The following is a 19,544-nucleotide window of genomic DNA, read 5'->3' as shown; positions in this document are numbered from 1 at the left end:
GTTAAATTACTTAATTCCTCAATATACTGAATCTCTACTGTGCAGAGCACTGGGTATTGTAGTAGTAGATAGACAAGATTCCTACCTTAAAGGAAGTAGAGAACAGAAATACAGTTTAAGGAGAGGGGAGGGAGACAGGGTAGGTGTTAATTAAAAACTTCCTGCTGGTGAGGCACAGTGGCTCATGTCTATAATCCCAGCACTTTGGGAGGCCGAGGTGGGCGGATCACCTGAGGTCAGGAGTTCGAGACCAGCCTGGCTAACATGTGAAACCCCATCTCTACTAAAAATACAAAAATTAGCCAGATGTGCTGGGCATGGTGGCTGACGCCTATAATCCTAGCACTTTGGGAGGCTGAGGTGGGTGGATCACCTAGGTCAGGAGTTCCAGACCAGTCCAGCCAACGTGGTGAAACCCCATCTCTACTAAAAATACAAAATTAGCCGAGTGTGGTGGTACATGTCTGTAATCCTAGCTACTTGGGAGGCTGAGGCAGGAGAATCGCTTGAACCCGGGAGGTAGAGGTTGCGGTGAGCCGAGATCGTGCCACTGCACTCCAGCCTGGGCAACAAGAGCAAAACTCCATCTCAAAAGCAAAAAAAATTAGCCGGATGTGGTGGCACACACCTCTAGTCCCAGCTACTTGGGAAGCTGTGGCAGGAGAATCGCTTGAACCTGGGAGGCAGAAGCTGCAGTGAGCCAAGATCCCACCACTGCACCCCAGCCTGGGCAATAGAGCAAAACTCTGTCTGAAAAAACAAACAAACAAACCAAACCAAAAAAAAACCAAAAACAACTTCCTGCTATATGTGAGGCATAACTAGATAACTAGATTTTTTTTTTTTTTTTAACTGGAGACGGAGTCTTGCTCTAGTCTCCCGGGCTGGAGTGCAGTGACCGGATCTTGGGCTCACTGCAACCTCCACCTCCCGGGTTCAAGCAATTCTCCTGCCTCAGCCTTCCGTGTAGCTGGGATTACAGGCATTCACCACCACGCCCGGCTAATTTTGTATTTTTAGTAGAGACGGGATTTTGCCATGTTGGCCAGGCTGGTCTCAAACTCCTGACCTCAGGTGATCCACCTGCCTTGGCCTCCCAAAGTGCTGGGATTACAGGCGTGAGCCACAGCGCCCGGCCTAGATGCTTTATTTTTTTTGAGGCAAGGCCTCGTTTTGTTGCCCAGGCTGGAGTGCAGTGGCACCATCATGGCTCACTGCAGCCTTGACCTCCTGGGCTCAAGCCATCCTCCTGCCTCAGCCTCCTGAGTAGCTGAGACCACACTGTCACCATGCCTGGCCAGTTTTTTTTTTTTTTTTTTTTTTTTTTTGGTAGAGATCGGGGGTTAGTCTCACTCTTGTTTAGGCTGGTCTCAAACTCCTGGGCTCAAGTGATCCTCCCGAAGTGCTGAGATTACAGGTGTGAGCCACCGTGCCCGGCTTTTATGTATTCGTTCAACAACGCTGCACGGCTGCGATTATCCCCACTTTGAGAGGAGACAGGATGAGAGGCTGAGTGGCTTGCTAGGCTTGTATGGACAGGATGCGGGCTCTGCAATCACATGACTTTGTATGAGAGGGCAAATAGATTAACCGCTAAACATAGTTTCCTGTTGTGTAAAATGGGGATGATGATAGCATCCACCCTGAGGACTGTGCGGGCTGAGATAATCCCACAAAGTGCTCATGATCACCACTGCCAAGGCTGCACAAGTAGTGAGTGGCCGAGCTTTATATCTGAAGTTAAGACTCTGCAGTTTTGCCCCTCTCCTCTCTCTCCCTCTCCTTCCTGGCTCCGGGGAAAGGAAAAGTTATGGCTCCGGGTCGGGGGTTGGGGGACCTCTGTGCCGTACTCCGGGGCCGAGCTCTCCCCGCCCGCCTCTCCCGCGCCCGCCTCTCCCGCGCCCGCCCAACCTCTCCCGGCCCCGCCCTCCCGCCAGCCCAACCTCTCCCGGCCCCGCCAGCCCAACCTCTCCCGGCCCCGCCCGCCCAACCTACCTCTCACGGCCCCGCCGGCCCGCCCGCCCAACCTTTCCCGGCCCCGCCTGCTGGCCGGACATCCGGTCCGCGGGCGCGCGCTCCCGAAGTCCCGCCTCGCCCGCTGAGCCGGCTTGTAAGCGCTGCGGAGATTGGGCTAGAGGCGGAGGCCTGGGCCGGGTCGGAGGCGCTGGGTACGTAGCGCGCCGCGCGGGCCGGTGGGAGCCGGCCGGGCCCCGGGGAGGGGGCGGGCCCTGGCCGCGGCTGCTACGCGGGGCTGCCACCGCCCCGGGCGCCCCAGTTTCGCGGCCTACTGGGGCGTATGGGCCTCTTTTGAAAGCCTGAGTTACGATGTATTGAGCGCATCGTATGCGGCCAGCACTAAGGCAAGCGCTTTTATATCCACGGCCTATTGTCTTGACAGCAACCCTGCCAAGCAAGGTGTTATTTCCTCTGTTTTACGGCTGAGGACGCGCAGGAAGGTTTACAGCTAGAAAGGGCTGGAGATTGTGGATTCAAACTCAGGATCAGACCAAAGCCACTGCCCTTTAGAACTTTGCGGGCCGATTGATTCTTGAATCTAGCTTCTGCCACTTCAGTTGTGTGACCTTGGGGTATCTTTCCGACCCCAAGTTTGCTCATCTGAAAAATGGGAATAAAGCTACAGTATCTGTCCCATAGGGTGGGTATAAAGTGCTTTAATGTTGAGCTGAGTGATCATCTCCGATTTTCAGACCTCTCTCCTCCGCTTCCCTCTCCCCCGGGAGGCCAGACAGTTAAGGTTTTAGTGAAGGCCCCTGGGACTGGGGCGGCGTGGATCTCCCGCCCACCAACTAGTGAGGGAGGCCATCCAGCCACCCGTCTCTTCCTTCCCCAGCTCCGCAAAGGAGGCGTTGTCATCTCAGGTGTTTGCTTACAGAGTTTTCAAAGATTTTTCACTCTCTCCCTTAGTTATGGGAAAATGATTCAAACTACCCGAGTGAACTTTGACATTAAGTCTCAATTCTAACGGTGAGGAAATGGAAGCCTTTGAATATGTTTTATGTCTTAAACGTGTTTGTTTTTGCAGGAGGGAGAGTGCTCATTTTACCTGAATAAATCAAGATTGAGTTGGTGTGGCACAGTGCTGGCATAGGCCTGGGGAAAGGGGTGAAATGCTAGAGATCTGGTAGATAGATAGAAAGTGAACAGACGGGTTCGGGTGGTTTTTGTCTCAGCAGGGCCCTAAATTCCCACCAAATCCTCTTCTGTCTGTCTTCACCAAGGTCTGAATCTGTCCCCCTGGTAAATAACCTTTAAAGGGTCTCCGAGCCTCTCTTGGTGCCTGTACCTTAAGGAGAGAATAAGAGGGCTGATAGCTGAAGGCAGGCAAGCCACGAGGTTAGCTCTGTTTTGAAAATTACGCGCTGGGCCGGCACGGTGGCTCACGCCTGTAATCCCAGCGCTTTGGGAGGCTGAGGAGGGTGGATCACCCGAGGTTAGGAGTTTGAGACCAGCCTGGTCAACATGGTGAAACCCTGTGTCAACTAAAAATGCAAAAAAATTAGCCGGACCTGGTGGTGCATGTCTGTAGTCCCAGCTACTTGGGAGGCTGAGGCAGAAAAATCGCTTGAACCCGGGAGGCGGAGGTTGCAGTGAGCCGAGATCATGCCACTGCACTCCAGCCTGGGCAACAGAGTGAGACTCCGTCTCAAAAAAAAAAAAAAGAAAGAAAGAAAAAATTACCTGCTGGGAGGCCGAGCGCGGTGGCTCACGCCTGGTAATCCCAGTACTTTGGGAGGCTGAGGCAGGCAGATCACCTGAGGTCAGGAATTTGAGACCAGCCTGGCCAACATGGTGAAACTCCATCTCTACTAAAATACAAAAAAATTAGATGGGTGTGGTGGCGGGTGCCTGCAATCCCAGCTACTCAGGAGGTCGAGGGAGGAGAATCACTTGAACTCAGGAAGCAGAGGTTGCAGTGAGCTGAGATCATGCCACTGCACTCCAGCCTGGGTGACAAGAGCAAGACTCTGTTTCAAAAAAAAAAAAAAAGGAAAAGAAAAAGAAAATTACCTGCTGGCACAGTTTTAGATTGACAGCTTTAGATTGAAACTGTCACATTTTTATTTTGAAGATTACAGAGGATAAAAGTTCTGGTTAATTGTGAATGTTGATATTTTAAAATAAAGCTGTTAAAATCCTCATTTAAACCTGCAGTGAAGCCTAAATATGTACCATTTGATTTGATTTATCTCATCTTTTGGAAAAAAAAAAAAAAAGAACCACTTTTTATTTAACCATCGAAATTTCAAATCGTTCTTTTTTTCCTTTTTTTTTTTTTCTGAGATGGGATCTTGCTCTGTTGCTCAAGCTGGAGTGCAGTGGCAGTCACTGGTTACTGCACCCTTGACCTGCTGAGCTCAATCCTCCCACCTCAGCCGCCAAAGTAGCTAAGAGTACAGGTGTCTGTCACCACATATGGCTGATTTTTCTTTTTATTTTTAGTAGAGACGAGGTCTTGCTATGTTGCCCCGGCTGACTCCTGGTCTCAAGTGATCCTCGCATCTCAGCCTCCAAAAGTGCTGGGATTAGAGGTGTGAGCCACCATGCTTGGCCCTTTTTCCTTCTTGAACTCATATTTCCACTTTGTTTCCTCACAGAAGTTTTTTCTAATGTAATAGTTTTTGTTTTTTTGAGACAGGGTCTCTGTCACCCAGGGTGTGGTGCAGTGGCGGGATCACAGCTCACTGCAGCCTTGACCTCTTGGGCTCAAGCAATACTCCCACCTTAGCTTCCCCAGTAGCTGGGACTGCAGGCTTTCGCCACCATGCTCAGCCAATTTTTTTTTTTTTTTCAAATGAAAGCAAGATTATTAGGAAAATAATGGAATAAAGAATGGCTACACCATAGGCAGAACAGCCCTGAGGACTGCTGGTTGGCTATTTTTATGGTTCTTTCTTTCTTTTTGAGACAGAGTCTGTCTCACTCTGTCACCCAGGGTGGAATGCAGTGGCGCAGTCTTGGCTCACTGTGGCCTCTACCTCCTAGGTTCAAATGCTTCTCAAGCCTCAGCCTCCTGAGTAGCTGGGATTACAGGTGCATGCCACCATGCCTGGCTAATTTTTGTTTTGTTTTTCTTTGAGATGGAGTCTCGCTCTGTCACCCAGGCTGGAGTGCAGTGGCATGATCTCGGCTTACTGCAACCTCTGCCTCCCGGGTTCAAGCGATTCTTCTGCCTCAGCCTCCTGAGTAGCTGGGACTATGGGCATGCACCACCATGCCCGGCTATTTTTGTATTTTTAGTAGAGATGGGCTTTCACCATATTGGCCAGGCAGGCTGGTCTCAAACTCCTGGCCTCAAGTGATCTGCCCGCATCAGCCTCCCAGAGTGCTGGGATTCCAGCTAATTTTTTTTTTTTTCATTTTTGTGTAGAGACAGAGTCTCACTATGTTGCCCAGGCTGGTCTTGAACTCCTGGGCTCAAGTGATCCTCCTGCCTTGGCTTCCCAAAGTGCTGGGATTATATGCATGAGAAACTGTGCCTGACCATGTAATAATACATTTTATGCCTGAAAGCCTTTGGTTTATCATCATATTTCTCTGCAGCAAAAATACATACAAAATTAAAACTTTTTAAAAATTGTGTTATGAGTATTAAATGTTTCTTTTGGATTGAGTTGTCACAATTATAAAATACACAATTGATAAAAACAACATTAACAAAGTTTTATTTGAGTATTTCTCTTAATGGGCTAAGTGGGCCAGGCGTGGTAGCTTATGTTTGTAGTCTCAACATTTTGGGAGGCCAAAGCAGGCAGCTTACTTGAGCTCAGGTGTTTGAGATTAGCCAGGGGCCAGGCGCAGTGGCTCACGCCTGTAATCCCAGCACTTTGGGAGGCCAAGGTGGGCGCATCACAAGGTCAGGAGTTCAAGACCAGCCTGACCAACATGGCGAAACCCCGTCTCTACTAAAGATACAAAAATTAGCTGGGTGTGGTGGCGTGTGCCTGTAATCCCAGCTACTGGGGAGGCTGAGGCAGGAGAATCATTTGAACCCGGGAGCCGGAGGTTGCAGTGAGCCAAGATTGCGCCACTGCATTCCAACCTGGGTGACAGGGTGAGACTCCGTCTCAAAAAAAAAAAAAGAGGCTAGCCAGGGCAACACAGCAAAACTCATCTCTACAAAAAAATTTTAAAAATTAGCCGGGCATGTTGGTGCATGCCTGTAGTCCCAGCTACTTGGGAGGCTGAAGTGGGAGGATCACCTGAGCCCAGGAGGGTTGAAACTTCACTGAGCTGTGATCACACCACTGCATTCCAGCCTAGACAACGGAGTGAGACTCTGCCTCAAAAAAAGTAAGCTGGGTAGAGCTTTTTAAAGCTCATGTATCTATCCATGTTTATTTGTATATTTACTAGAGTGAGCAGAGTGCTTTTTTTTTCCTTTGGTTGTAACCATTGAAAAAGTTTCCTCATGTAAATTAAATACACAGGAGTTGAAGGCTTTTTTTTTTTTTTCAGCAATATCACTCAGTTCTTTGAACACCTTCTGAATTATGGGCTGAAAAATCACATTTGATTATTAATAATCTGTCAGTCCACAGTTCTTTTAGGTCCTCCTTTAACTTTCTTGAAGGCCAAGGTTTAGAAACCACCTGACTCATGCAAGGATTTGTTCCTTAGTCACTGTAGGCAGTCACTTTCTTAGCATGAATACTGACCTTTTGAATTGCCCTTTCTGGTGCCGAGGGGATTTTCACCCTGTGGGACCGCGTACCTCAGTATGATTTAGCATGGGTGGGTGGTTATGCCTTTCTCTGAAACATGGGAGATGGGTGAGTGTGAAGGAGGAGCTGGGTAGGAGAGCCAGTGGGAATTGAGTTGGAAATTTATGACCCTGAAACTCTACCTTTGTGCCTCTCAGAAAATTTTCACGCATCACCTAGGTGTTGTCATTCTCCTGTGTGTAGGCCACCTGGCACTACCGTGGGCAAACAGAGCTGCTTTTTTTTTTTTTTCTCTCTCTCTTTTTGAGACGGAATCTCGCTCTGTCGCCCAGGCTGGAATGCAATGGCACGATCTCGGCTCACTGCAACCTCCACCTCCCGGATTTAAGCGATTCTTCTTCCTCAGCCTCCCGAGTAGCTGGGACTACAGGCACGCACAACCACGCCTGGCTAATTTTTGTATTTTTAGTAGAGATGGGCTTTCACCATATTGGCCAGGCTGGTCTCAAACTCCTGACCTCGTGATCAGCCCTCCTTGGCCTCCCAAAGTGCTGGCTGGGATTACAGGCAGGCGTGAGCTGCCGTGCCAAGCCAGAACTTCTTTTAACTTCCATCTCCTCACTTTGAGAAAGTGCTGCTCTTACACTCTAGTTCCTGCCTGCTGGGAAACTCACCTTCCTAGGCACTCTCTCCCACATTTTCCTCGTCTTTTAGCCCAATAGATTGTCAGTCCAGGAATGTGGAGGTGGGAAGTAATGTGGAAAGGTTTTGTCATTCTCATTTTAAAATAGTTGATGTTGCCAGGCACACTGGCTCACGCCTGTAATCCTAGCACTTTGGGAGGCCGAGGTAAGCGGATTACTTGAGGTCAGGAGTTCAAAACCAGCCTGGCCAACGTGGTGAAATCCTGTCTCTACTAAAAATACAAAAAAAATTAGCCGGGCGTGGGGGCAGGCACCTGTAATCCAGCTACTCGGGAGGCTGAGGCAGGAGAATCGCTTTAACCCAGGAGGTAGAGGTTGCAGTGAGCCAAAACCACACCATTGCATTCCAGCCTGGACAACAGAGCAAGGCTCCGTCTCAAAAACAAAAACAGAAAAAGTTAATGTTGAGTTCCAGCTTGCCCATGAGCTGAATATTTTGCTGCATGGTTTATGTATTAATTCAACAAGTATCTTTTTTTTTTTTTTTTTTTTTTTTGAGACAGAGTCTTGCTCTGTTGCTCAGGCTGGAGTGCAGTGGTGCAATCTCTGCTCACTGCAACCTCCCCCTCCCGGGTTCAAGTGATTTTCCTTCCTCAGCTTCCCAAGTAGCTGGGACTACAGGCACATGCCACCACGCCCGGCTAATTTTTGTATTTTTAACAGAGACAGGGTTTCACCATATTGGCCAGGATGGTCTTGAACTCCTGACCTCAAGCAATCCATCTGCCTTGGCCTCCCAAAGTGCTGGGATTACAGGTGTGAGCCACTGCGCCTGGCCAACAAGTATCTTTTAAGGGCCTACTTGTCAGGCCCTGTTTTTGGCACCTTGGATACAGCAGTACCCAGATTTAGAGAGAGGCAGATTGCAAGATATCAACACAAAGCCAGGTAATGTGTTGGGTGGTGACACATTGGTCAGCGCTGTGAAGAAAAGTGGGACAGTAAGGAGACTACAGGATAAAGCAGGGATGCTGTTTTATATATTTGGGGACAGTTTCTCTGTAGGGTCCCCAGTTCCCCTGCTTTCTGTCCGTGTCCTGACCAGGCTGTGATCCAGCTAGCTGCAGGGTTGAATCCAAACTGGGTCCTTGAACATTCCCAGGCACCTAGATACCTAGATAAAGGTGCCTATAGATATCTAGATACCTAGATAAAGGTATCTAGGTTGTTCCCCAAAACACTGAAAGAAACTGGCCCCGACCCTGAGCCAAATTGCTTAAACCTTCATATAAACTCCATGCCCTGACCCCCTCGCTGTTGACATACCTAGGTAGAACACCTCATTTCTCTTGCTGTCCATTGAGAGCATTGGTGCAGCCCACTCTGTGAGGAAGCTCCCCTAATGAATGCTTATAAATGCTTTGGACTGATCACCCTGGCATTTAGTGGTTCTTTCTTTAGAATCCCAACCGGCCTTGTCTTGGGACAGTTTAGGGCATTCCCTTGTGGGAACTCTTCTGTCACAGCTTTTATTTATTTATTTATTTGTTTATTTATTTATTGATTGATTGATGGAGTCGCTCTCTGTCTCCCAGGCTAGAGTGCAGTGGCGTGATCTCGGCTTACTGCAGCCTCTGCCTTCTAGGTTCAAGTGATTGTCCTGCCTCAGCCTCCTGAGTAGCTGGGACTACAGGCACGTGCCACCACACCTGGCTAATTTTTGTATTTTTAGTAGAGACAGGATTTTGCTATGTTGGCCAGGCTGGTCCCGAACTCCTGACCTCAGGTGACCCGCCTGCCTCAGCCTCCGAAAGTTTTGGGATTACAGGTGTCAGCCACCACACCCGGCCGCTTGCCACAGCTTTTAAGGTGATTCCAGCCAGTTCAAGACGGGGGTTGGGTTCAGCGGGACAGGACCTGACAGTCTCTGATGGGGGGACTACTGGGCAGAGAAGGGAGTGAATGGGGCAGCCCTCTGGGGAAGAGCCTTGTCTGGGACTGTGGGGACATTGGGACACAGGCCTGAGGGCAGTAATCTAGGGGGGAGTGGTTGGAGATGCTGGGAGGACATAGATGCATCTTTCATGAGGCTTCTGTAGGACTCTCCGTGGACTTGGCTTGTACCCACTGAGATGGGAACTGTTAGACGGCTATGAGCAGAGGCCTGACATGATCTGACTTGCATTTCAAAGGATCACACTAGCTGCTTTGTTAGGAGCAAACAAAGTTTGTTCCTAACTTTGGAGCAAAGGTGCAGCAGGAAATGGCTCAGAGGCTGCTATAGGGGTTCAGCAGCGACATGGTGGCGCTCATGCACCGGGGGCTCCTTGTGGGCTATGCAGGTGGGAGGTAGCGCTGGCCAGGCACTGCAGGTTGGATGAAGGGTGTGAGAGAGGCCAGGAGGACTCCGAGGCTTTTGGCCTATACAAGTGGAAGGAGGGAGGAGGGAGGTACGTTTAGGGAAATGGAGTTATGAGAAAAACCCAGAATTGTATAGAAAAACATTCCCCCAAATTGGGAGGGAGCCGAGAGACCAAAGAATGATTCGAACAAGTCCAGCTTGGTGAGTAGGTGAGCGTATTAGGACTTAAATGAGGGCACTCCTCGGTGGCAGCAGGACAGCTCTGGGCATCTGTGCCGCCTCCCGTCTCCAGGCTGTGTTTAAGCTAATTTTCTGGCTCTTTGCCTCCTGTGTGTGTGATGAGACTATTTTCCTTGGTATGTGCCCAGCTATGCCCTAGGATGTTTGGGTTCTCAGGGACACCTGCTCCTCAGCTGGGCACCATGGCCTTGGCTTACCGCCCAGCCTGCAGGGTTCAAGTGGCGGACATACATACACCCGTAAGTAACCCATCACACTACAAATGGAGTAGACTGCAGTGGCTGTGACATGTGACACACTGAGTTGGGGAAGATGAGGTGACTGTGACCTATGTCACCTCATTTGATCCTGACACGACCCCATGAGTAGTCATTACAAATCTTTTTTTTTTTTTTTTTTTTGAGACAGAGTCTTACTCTGTCACCCAGGCTGGCAGTGGCGCCATCTCAGCTCACTGCAACCTCTGCCTCCCAGGTTCAAGCGCAAATCCTATTTTATACTCAAGGAAAGAGAAGCTCAGAATGCTGAATTAAATTGCCTACAGCCATACAGCTAGTTAAGAGACAGAGCTAATCCCAACCAAGGTCCCTTTGACTCTGAACCCTCTGAGAATGTGTAGTCCCTGTGATCCTTTTTTTGCATAAATGGCAACAAAGTAGTCCAGTCCAAACAGCCTCGCTGCCCATTCATGAAAGCTGGAGTGATGGTTTGTGCCTGGAGAGTGCTCAAGTAGAGAGCACTCCCTGCCCTTGGTGTTGGCAAAGGGAGCAGGGAGGAGGCAGAGGGAGGCAGAAGCCAGCTCCTTTCCTTGTGGTTCTCTCCAGGTAACTGGCAGCCTGGAGGAGGTGGCGGCTTAATGGGCCTAGCCCATGAAGAGAACTTGGACTTGAAGGTTTAAACAGCAACCTCTCACCAATAATGAAAGATTAGGAGTGGGGAAGCCGTATATAAAAATAGCACTTAATAGTTAACTGGAAAACATATATTTTTGCAACCACTGGTTTCTCGAGAAATAATTGGGTCCCAAGGCAGGGAATGACTCGTTTTCATGAATGATTGTATTGATTATTGGTGCAAAACAGATACACCCACTTAGGAAAGCAATTCTGTCTGGCTGGTCAGGTGGCCCCAGTGTGAAATCCTGAGAGGCGGCAAGGGGAGGAGGACAGGAGCTGCAAGCCGAGGGAGCCAGGTCCTGGCCTGGCACACGCAGGGGCGGGGCTGTTGAATGGGAGATGAGAAGCAACAGAATTTGCCTCCAACATAAGTCCTGAGCTCTCCCAAGGGAAGAAGGTGACAGAGTGAGACCCTGTCTCAAAGAAGAAAAAAAAGTCACATGAACAGAAATAAAAGTCCAAAGCATGAGGAGTCCAAAGGAGGGAAAGTAAAAGGAGTGGTGAGAGATGGCAGGGGCCTTATTTGGGTTGGGGGATTGGATGAGGCTCCTCCAAGGGGATGTGACTTGCTCCCATGCTACTTCAGGTCCTGGCTCAGACAATGATGTGCCTGTCACTCTTTTTTTTTTTTTTTTTTTTTAAGTCAGGTCTTGTTCTGCACCCAGGCTGGAGTGCAATGGTACAGTCATGGCTCACTGCAGCCTCCAACTCCTGGGCTCAAGCAGTCCTCCCATCTCAGCCTCTCAAGTAGCTGAGACTACAGACATATGCCATCATGCCCAGCTTTTTTTTTTTTTTTTTTTAAGAGACAGGATCTCGCTTTGTTGCCCAGGCTGGCCTCTTAACTCCTGGGCTCAAGTGATCCTCCCACCTTGGCCTCCCAAAGTGCTGTGATTGCAGGCGTGAGCCACCATGCACGGCCCCCCATTGCTCTTGATACACTTACCCACTTACCACCACCACACTTACTTGTACTGTGAGTTTATTGTTTTACCCCTCCCCTGCTCCCCCCACCACCTCTTCTCGTGCCTGGTGTCTGATTGGTTGACACAGTGAGTACAGGGTGACTGAAGAGTAGTTAGCCCTGAGGTGAGTCTGGCAGAGAGAACACCAGCACAGAGGCTTTGGGGTCGAAAAGAGCCCACATGTGGCTGGGCACAGTGGCTCACGCCTGTAATCCCAGCACTTTGGGAGGCTGAGGTGGGCGGATCACGAGGTCAGGAGATTGAGACCATCCTGGCTAACACAGTGAAACCCCGTCTCTACTAAAAATACAAAAAATTAGCCGGGCATGATGGCAGGTGCCTGTAGTCTCAGCTGCTTGGGAGGCTGAGGCAGGAGAATGGCGTGAACCCGGGAGGTGGAGTTGCAGTGAGCCGAGATCGCACCACTGCACTCCAGCCTGGGCAACAGAGCCAGACTCCGTCTCAAAAAAAAAAAAAAGAACCCACATGTTCAGGGACAGAAGGAAGATCAGTGTGACAGGCACCAGGCATCATGGACAGGGAGTGACTGAGGGAGTCACACAGGCCTGGAGACCTGTGTGAAGGGCCAGGAGGAGGCGGGAGAAGGCAGTGAAGGTTTTAGATGGGAGTGACATGATCAGATGACTCCTTTATGCCATGACCCTGGCTACCTTGGGGAGAAGCCAGGCAGGGACTAGGGGGTCAGGTCATGAGGCTACTGGAGTGGTCAGGGCACAGGTGCTGGTGGCTTAGGCTAACAGAGTGGGCCTAGTGGGATTAGAACTTGGCCAGACCTCCCAGAGCAGCAGGGCTTTATTTAGCTCATTAATTTTTCCCTAAGAGAAACACTGCCAGAGGAGATTCTAAGACAGACCATTCTCTGAATGTACTTACTCTTCTTGGGGCTACTGGGCCCAAGAAGTAAAAACTGAGAGGCAATTTGGAGACACCCGATGCAAAAGAGCCCACCACTTATGGAGCACAATAGAATCTGATCGTCATTTAACAGGCCTTAGAGCTTCACTGCAGAGTTGGGGCGCAGGCAACCAGCTCTAACCCAAACTCCTTGCCCTTTTCTTTGCACCCTGCTGCCTTTCACTGACATGGACAATGAGGGAAAGAAAGGATGGGGTGTGGCTTTCCTGGGATCGGAGGCTTGCTTTTCTTTCTGGCTCCTCCTTGGCTGATGAATCCCATACCTGGGATTGGTTCCAGAATCCAGCTTCCATTTCTCCTGCACAGTGCATTGGCTCCTTCTCTGTTACTGTGGACTTGGTGGTGTCCTTCCGCCTCCAGCCAAGCCAGTTCTGTGAACAGCTTTTGGTGTTGAGGAGGAAGATTCCCAGGCCACCAACAGTAATGTCATCCCTTGGTTTGCCAGGGGAGCTTTTTTTTTTTTTTTTTTTTTTTTGAGACAGAGTCTCGCTCTTGTTGCCCAGGCTGGAGTGCAGTGGCACGATCTTGGCTTACCGCAACCTCTGCCTCCCGGGTTCAAGCAATTCTCCTGCCTCAGCCTCCCAAGTAGCTGGGATTACAGGCATGCGCCACCATGCCTGGCTAATTTTGTATTTTTAGTAGAGATGGCGTTTCTCCATGTTGGTCAGGCTGGTCTCGAACTCCCGACCTCAGGTGATCCTCTCACCTTGGCCTCCCAAAGTGCTGGGATTACAGGCATGAGCCACCACACCCGGCCTTTTTTTTTTTTTTGAGACGGAGTCTCACTTTGTCGCCCAGGCTGGAGTCCAGAGTGGCATGATCTCTGCTCACTGCAACCTCCGCTTCCCAGATTCAAGCAATTCTCCTGCCTCAGCCTCCCAAATAGGTGGGATTACAGGCATGCACTACCACGCCCAGCTGATTTTTGTATTTTTAGTAGAGATGGGGTTTCACCATGTTGGCCAGGCTGGTCTCGATCTCCTGGCCTCAAGTGATCGGCCCACCTTGGCCTTACAGCCACCGCACCTGGCCCCAGGGGAGCATTTATTCACCACTCCCAGGAGAGCTCTGAACCACTGAAGCGGAGGAAGAAATCACCAGCGTGACTCTCAGCCTCCCTGGGGAGCTGCACCGTTCCTGGCACTGAAAGTCCAGCCCCTCTCACAAGTGTGGGGACTGAGGCTCAGAGGAGGGAAGGCACCCGGGGCTCAGCTGTTTCTTGTATGGAGTCCTTACCACCCTGGGCCAGGCTGGAGAGAAGACTTCCTGCAGTCACATGGGTAGTTTTATCACAGAATTCAGAGACCAGGGCCCAGGACTTTCCACTTCCAGTCCACAGCCTTTCATTTTAGCCATGGTTCTGGGCCTAGCTGATTCAGATTCAGTGGGCTGGGGTAGATGGAGCCTGGGTGTCTGTACCTTTTGTTTGGCAGTAAATTCAGATTATAGCCAGGTTTAGCACTTGCTGTGAGGAATGTACTGCCTCTGTGTAAGTGGCAGTGGAATGTGGGAAGCCAGATCGGATTCTGGAGAATGAGATGACTTGACCAGAGCAGGAAGAGGGTCATGAACACAGGTGATCAAAGGTGGTCATTTGTTCATGTGGGCCTGACAGGGAGCTGCTGGCAGGTCTAGGTGGGACTTGGAGGCCGCTGGGTACCTAAGCCTCCATTTCCTCCTTGCTGAGCTTTGGGAGCACTGTGGGCTGCAGCTTCCTCCCTGGCAGATCCCAGTAGATCTGTGTGCAGCCGAGTGAGTGGCAAGGCACTCACACAGCAGGCCCGGGGCCAGCACCACCTGACCATTCCTGCTCACCTGTCAGCGCTCTGTTCTCAGATGTTTTCATCTGGTACTAGCTAGCTCTCCAGTTTTCCCAAGGGGCAAGACTTGTGTTTTCCTCTGGTTACCCAAGAGGTCCCTGCCACTGTTCCTGCAGAGCACAGAGGAGCTCAGTGGATGGTCAGTGAAGGAATGAGCTACAGAGGGGCTTGTTGGACAGGAACAGCTGTTATTTGTCGAGGCCTTTTAAGTTGGGGACCCGGAGCCTCCCTGGGCGTGTGCTCCTTTGTCCCCTTGGCCTTCCTGATGGAGGCCAAGCAGCTGTTGGTCTATTTCCACAGACACTCGGTCAAGGCACTGAGAAGGGAGGATACTCATTAGGTAACCCTGGAGGCTGGAATTTCCATCTGTGCTCTGGCCATTGTCCACACACCCCCTCACCCCGCATTCTGCAGGAAGAAAACAGTATGATAATCAAGAAATTATTTCTCTTTGGCTCTGAATTGATTTGCCTACAAACAGATTCATCTTCCTTACTTTGTCTCATTAGTCTAAAGGTAAATTAATTTTTCATTCTTTGAGTACATTAAAGGCAGGGGTCTAGACTAGGGGTTAGGAGCCCTGAATTCCATCCAGCCTTTGATAATAGCTGCTGGTGGACCCTTCTCTGGTCCTCAGTCTCCATTGCTGTAAAAGAAGAGTTAGAATTTATCCTGAGCGCTGTTACACATCAGAACTGCCTGGGTGAGCAGATCACCTGAGGTCAGGAGTTTGAGCCAGCCTAGGCAACATGGTGAAACCTCGTCTCTATTAAAAATACAAAAAAATCAGCCAGGCATGGTGATGCATACCTGTAATCCTAGCTAGTCGGGAGGCTGAGGCAAGACAATCTCTTGAACCCAGGAGGCAGAGGTTGCAGTGGGCCCAGATTGCACGACTGCACACCAGCCTGGGGGACATAGAGAGACTCTTGTCTCAAGAAAAGAAAAGAAAAAAAAAAGGCCGGGCACGGTGGCTCACGCCTGTAATCCCAGCACTTTGGGAGGCTGAGGTGGGTGGATCACCTGAAGTCAGGAGTTGAGACCAGCCTGACCAACATGGTGAAACCCCATCTCTACTAAAAATACAGAAAATTAGCCGGGCGTGGTGGCGGGCACCTGTAATCCCAGCTACTTGGGAGGCTGAGGCAGGAGAATCGCTTGAACCTGGGAGGCAGAGGTTGCAGTGAGCTGAGATCGCGCCACTGCACTCCAGCCTGGCAACAGAGTGAGACACTGTCTCAAAAAAAAAAAAAAAAGAACTTCCCGCTCAACTCCATCCCAAGATTCTGATTTAGTAGGTCTCAGGAGGGGCCTGGGTATCTGTGTACAGGGGGATGGATGGTCTTCCAGCTCCTTCAGCTGAGCCTGGCAAGGTTGGATGACCTAGTAACTGTGGCTTGCAGTGATGAGAGATCAGGGAACCTGGCCCTTTCCCGTTCACTAGTCCTGGCCTAGTCTGAAGTCCCATTCCTCCAGACTGGGCTTTGGTGGAGAGAAACAGACTGTCATTACTTTACAGACAACAGTAGGGTGGGGATTAAAAAAGCTCTTGCAGGCTGGGCGCCGTGGCTCACGCCTGTAATCCCAGCACTTTGGGAGGCCAAGGCGGGCAGATCACGAGGTCAGGAGATTGAGACCATCCTGGCTAACACTGTGAAACCCCGTCTCTACTAAAAATACAAAAAAATTAGCCGGGCGTGGTGGCGGGCACCTGTAATCCCAGCCATTCGGGAGTTTGAGGCAGGAGAATGGCGTGAACCCAGGAGGCAGAGCTTGCAGTGAGCCGAGATCACACCACTGCACTCCAGCCTGGGCAACAGAGTGAGACTTTGTCTCAAAAAAAAAAAAAAGCTCTTGAAGCTTGGCGTGGTGGTTCACGCCTGTAATCCCAGTACTTTGGGAGGCTGAGGTGGGTGGATCACCTGAGGTCAGGAATTCGAGACCAGCCATGGCCAACCTGGCAAAACCCCATGTCTACTAAAAATACAAAAATTAGCTGGGCATGGTGATGGCTGCATGTAATCCCAACTGCTTGGGAGTCTGAGGCAGGAGAATCGCTTGAACCTGAGAGGCGGAGGTTGCAGTGAGCTGAGATGCGCCATTGCACTCCAGCCTGGGTAACGACAAGAGTGAAATTCCATCTCAAAAAAAAAAAAAAAAAGTTCTTTCTAGATTTTCTATTTCAAAACTTCAGCTGAGTGGCTGACATTTTGTTTGTTTGTTTTGTTTGTTTGTTTTTACAACTGAACCGTGTCCTTTTTGTGACCTAGAGGGATATCACCAGCCACAGAGAGATTGAGGAGAAATTATTATTTTTTTTAATAGAGAGAGAGCCTTGCTATATTGCCCAGGCTGACCTCGAACTCCTGGTCTCAAGCAATCCTCCTGCCTCAGCCTCCCAAAGCACTGGGATTACAGGCGTGAGCACCGTGCGTGGCCTAGAAATGATTGTTAAATAGTTGAATAATATAGCTAGCTCTCTCCATTTGGATGATGACTCCGTGGTGGATAGTTTCCTCTCTCCACCTCTGGCTTTCTGGGGTGAGAATGAGCAGTGGCAGATTTCAGTTTCTAGGTTGGTCCCCTGCTGCCTCAAGCCAAGCACCAACTCAGCCACATCCAAGCAGCTGCCTCCCCTGTCATTTGGTGTGTCCTCACGGGAGGCAAACTCATTTCAGTGTAAGCTCAAGCAAAGTGTAATTAGGACAGTAAATCTGCTGCTTAACAGCAACAAAAAAAGTCCTATGGCATATTTTACAGTCCTGGAGAAGTGATTTGAGGCTGAAGGAAGGGTGGGAGAGACCTGGCCTTTGATTTAATTGCTTCCAGCCTGGGAACAAAGTCCAAGACATGGTAACCTTATTTACTCCAGAAAATGCACCATGACTCTTTAAAAGTTTATGGTGTGATAGTCTGAGGTTGGAGGAATAGGGACATGATTTCATGAAAGTCTTGTCTTTTCCTTTCTATGCCTTGCAGTGGAACTGTAACTCCTACTTTTCACCCTGTATCACTATCCTCACTTCCATTTTTGGGACATTTACCATTTATCAAGCAACATGCCATGGACTACAGATGCATTTTCTTTTTCTTTTTTTTTTTTCTCTGAGACGGAGTCTCGCTCTCACCCAGGCTGGAGTGCAGGGGCACAATCTCCGCTCACTGCAACCTCCGCCTCCTGGGTTCAAGCGATTCTCCTGCCTCAGCCTCCCGAGTAGCTGGGACTGCAGGTGCCCGCCATCAGGCCTGGCTAATTTTTTGTATTTTTAGTAGAGACGGGGTTTTACCGTGTTAGCCAGGATGTTCTCGATCTCCTGACCTCATGATCTGTCTGCCTTGGCCTCCCAAAGTGCTGGGATTACAGGCGTGAGCCACTACGCCCAGCCAAGGCAGTCTTATGATCCTAAACCTCATTTTATGGATGAGAAAACTGAGGTTCAGGGAGGCAAGCGGCTTGCCCGGGGTTGCAGTGCATGTGAGTGGAGGAGCTGGGTGTGAAGAAGCCATGCCCCAACCTTTGTGCCGTGCTGCCGCTGCTTGGTCTGAGGAAGCCACAAACCACGACGCCAGCTCAAAGTCACACCACTAGCGTCGCCCAGCCTCCTGGCCTTTCCCTCACATTCCTTCTTGGCAAGAGTGGTACTTTTCTAAACCTCGGGCTTAGTGGCTGCCGAGCCACTGCTTGCGGCTCAGTTCCCCATCTGGGCCAAGAGGATTGTGCGTCTCCATCTATACCAGCCACCCAGGCAGTCCTAGCGCTGGCGTTCAAGGGGAAGTGATCCATGGGACCTTCTGCAGGATGGAGGCCTTGGGGCAAAAGAGGGCCCAGGCACCTGGACTCTATTTGCGGTCTCTCCTGCAACTTCCGTGGATGGCTGCAGGCAGGCTATTTCTTCCCTTTGAGCCTCAATCTCCTAGACTAGAAAGTAAAAGCCAGGGGGACCTGTGGGCATCTGAAGAGTGCTGTGGGTCCACCGCAGAGAGACAGGTGTCTCCTACCTCTAGGAAGTTGGCCTCCAAGGGTATCCTGCCTCGTCCAGGAAGCATGCTGCCTAACAGCACCTGACCTTGCCCTGCCTGTTCAGCTTTTGATTGCTGAATTTATACTGTTCGTTTGCTTTTTTTTTTTTTTTTTTTTTGAGAAGGAATCTGGTTCTGTCACCCAGGCTGGAGTGCAGTGGCGGGATCTCAGCTTACTGCAACCTCCACCTCCCAGGTTCAAGCGATCCTCCTGCCACAGCCTTCTGAGTAACTGGAATTCTAGATGCACGCCACCACGCCCAGCTAATTTTTGTATTTTTGGTAGAGATGGGGTTTCACCATGTTGGCCAGGCTGGTCTCAAACTCCTGACCTCAGGTGATCCACCCACCTTGGCCTCCCAAAGTGCTGGGATTACAGGTGTGAGCCACCACTCCCGGCCACATTTGCCTTCTTTGTGAGTGTTTTTAAAATACTGGAGGCCTTTCCTGGAGGGTTTCTCCTCTCCAGATGTCCCCAGTGCACACCAGGCTCAGGGCATGTCCCTCTCCAGCCAAGCTGTCTCCCTTTACTTCCTTTGCCTCCTCTCTCCCAATTATTTTGGCCCAAACTGATTAGGCCTGCTGGCCTCTCCCAGGCAGGTCCTTCTGGCACTCCTCTGGTGGACCGCCCCCATCAGCCACGCTTGCCCTGCTCTCCAGTGATCTGTGGCTCCTGGCTCCGTAGTCTTGCGGACAGCTCTTTTTGCTGGGAAGATGTTTCTGGTGGGCCTGACAGGGGGCATTGCCTCAGGCAAGAGCTCAGTGATCCAGGTGTTCCAGCAGCTGGGTTGTGCGGTGATTGACGTGGACGTGATGGCCCGGCACGGTGAGTTGGAGGGGCAGGTTGGGGGGCCGTGCACAGCAGCTCCCCGTGCTTCCGGCCTTCTGCCATTCCTCCTTTTTTTATAAGTCTCAGAGGAGGGGAAGGCTCCTGTCGACCCTGGTCTGACTTCTATCTCTGCCCCATGCTTGCCTTCT

General features: G+C 50.5%; 2 protein-coding genes across 9 annotated transcripts in view; one reads left to right on the top strand and one right to left on the bottom strand.

Moving 5' to 3' along the window:
* NMT1 (N-myristoyltransferase 1) overlaps positions 1–2,055 on the bottom strand; it is a 53,283-nt gene extending 51,228 nt beyond the window's left edge. The window contains exons 1-2 of one of the 3 annotated variants that reach the window (XM_063656769.1): positions 1,996–2,055; positions 1,354–1,549 (exon numbers count right to left, since the gene is read on the bottom strand). The gene's annotated coding sequence lies outside the window, so the exon portion shown is untranslated. The remainder of the gene's footprint in view (positions 1–1,353; positions 1,550–1,995) is intronic. The other 2 variants (XM_063656770.1, XM_054459089.2) reach the window with 2 other exon arrangements.
* The window catches only part of DCAKD (dephospho-CoA kinase domain containing), a 38,137-nt gene that overhangs the window by 7,232 nt on the left and 11,361 nt on the right, over positions 1–19,544 (top strand). For 3 of the 6 annotated variants that reach the window (XM_054459094.2, XM_054459092.2, XM_054459091.2), the window contains exon 2: positions 19,163–19,392. In XM_054459094.2, coding sequence (XP_054315069.1) covers positions 19,281–19,392 — 112 coding nt within the window. In that variant the 5' untranslated portion in view covers positions 19,163–19,280. Of the gene's footprint in view, positions 1–1,998; positions 2,169–2,217; positions 2,361–6,101; positions 6,313–19,162; positions 19,393–19,544 lie in introns of those variants that run through there. The other 3 variants (XM_054459090.2, XM_063656771.1, XM_054459095.2) reach the window with 3 other exon arrangements.

This window comes from Pongo pygmaeus, chromosome 19 (genome assembly GCF_028885625.2).
Source record: "Pongo pygmaeus isolate AG05252 chromosome 19, NHGRI_mPonPyg2-v2.0_pri, whole genome shotgun sequence".
NCBI lineage: Eukaryota > Metazoa > Chordata > Mammalia > Primates > Hominidae > Pongo > Pongo pygmaeus.
Note: the sequence above shows the minus strand (reverse complement) of the source record. Positions and strands in the feature narration are given on the sequence as shown.